The 983-nt window shown below is 34.9% G+C and overlaps 1 protein-coding gene across 1 annotated transcript; it reads right to left on the bottom strand.

Moving 5' to 3' along the window:
* Positions 1 to 756, bottom strand: LOC18613681 (large ribosomal subunit protein eL29z-like). Its single transcript, XM_018115486.2, has 3 exons — positions 624 to 756; positions 364 to 483; positions 1 to 273 (listed from the first exon to the last, which is right to left on the bottom strand). The coding sequence occupies exons 2-3, from the start codon at positions 463 to 465 to the stop codon at positions 190 to 192; spliced, it is 186 nt and encodes a 61-aa protein (XP_017970975.2). The 5' UTR covers positions 466 to 483; positions 624 to 756; the 3' UTR covers positions 1 to 189.
* Positions 757 to 983: the final 227 nt, after the last annotated feature.

Here is a 983-nt window from a genome sequence, read left to right as displayed (position 1 = left end):
TTTTCGATCAAAGCTTCGGACAACGAATTCTTAATAATTGTGAGAAGAATCAAGACATCAGTTGTGAGAGATTTAGAATCATCACCTAATTGATAGATAAAGTCAGACTAGTTCCAAAACTGGCAATGTCTTACAACAGAAAAAGCGAAATCATATGCTTAAAAGAACCGCGAAAAGTCCTCAAAATGTCTACTCTTCCTCAGTAGCAGATCCGCCGTTCTTCTTATTATGCTTCCTGGCATACCTCTGGTTCCGGAGGAACTTAGGATCCATCTAAACAATCACAATAAAAGGAAATGTTAAAAGAAAAAACAAAAAATAAATTTGAAAACAGCAAAAAAGATTTCGGAAAAAAGAACGAACTCCTTTGGTGGATGTGTGCCTGTGCCTTTTGGGTTTCTTGATCCCATTCTTGTGGGCCTTGTAAGACTGGTTATGGGCTGTGTGATTCTTCGATTTCGCCATCTCTCAGCTACTCTAACACTGATCATTTAACCAGAGAAATCTTATTAGTAATACTACTATTTTTCTACTAAATCTGCAAATCATTTAAGCAAAGAGCAAAATGAGATAATGAAGATGGAAGGTATAAGGTAAGCTAGCTGAGCAAAGAAAGGCCGTACCTTACAGCGAGGGAGATTTCTCGGCGCTGTTACGGAGTTAGGGTTTTGTTGCGTAGAAAGCAATGGGAGCATATATGAGTATGAAGCTCGATGGAAAATTACGGCCGGGTGCCTCCATTTTATTTTAATTGCGTTGAGTACCCAAAAATTTAAAGTTTTTTCTCTTTTATCAATCAGGAGTTGAATTTAATTCTTCGAACAAGATGTTTTCTTATTTATAAGTAAATATGGTTCAAATTCCCCATTTTTTCAAAATAAAAAAAATATACTTAGGTCTCATCGATAATTTTAATTTTTTGAGTTATTGTGTTTGTATGTTTTATTTGTTTTCCATTTTTAAGGTTGTATTTCTTTCTAAAC

Source organism: Theobroma cacao, chromosome 1 (assembly GCF_053813885.1).
Source record: "Theobroma cacao isolate CCN51 chromosome 1, ASM5381388v1, whole genome shotgun sequence".
Taxonomy (NCBI): Eukaryota; Viridiplantae; Streptophyta; class Magnoliopsida; order Malvales; family Malvaceae; genus Theobroma; species Theobroma cacao.
Note: the sequence above shows the minus strand (reverse complement) of the source record. Positions and strands in the feature narration are given on the sequence as shown.

Bases quoted from the DNA above. Each gene is read 5' to 3' on its own strand.
- LOC18613681 (XM_018115486.2), bottom strand. From the start codon at position 465: ATGGCGAAATCGAAGAATCACACAGCCCATAACCAGTCTTACAAGGCC. The intron at 274-363 runs GTTCGTTCTTTT...GTGATTGTTTAG, and splicing joins GGCACACATCCACCAAAGGA to ATGGATCCTAAGTTCCTCCG.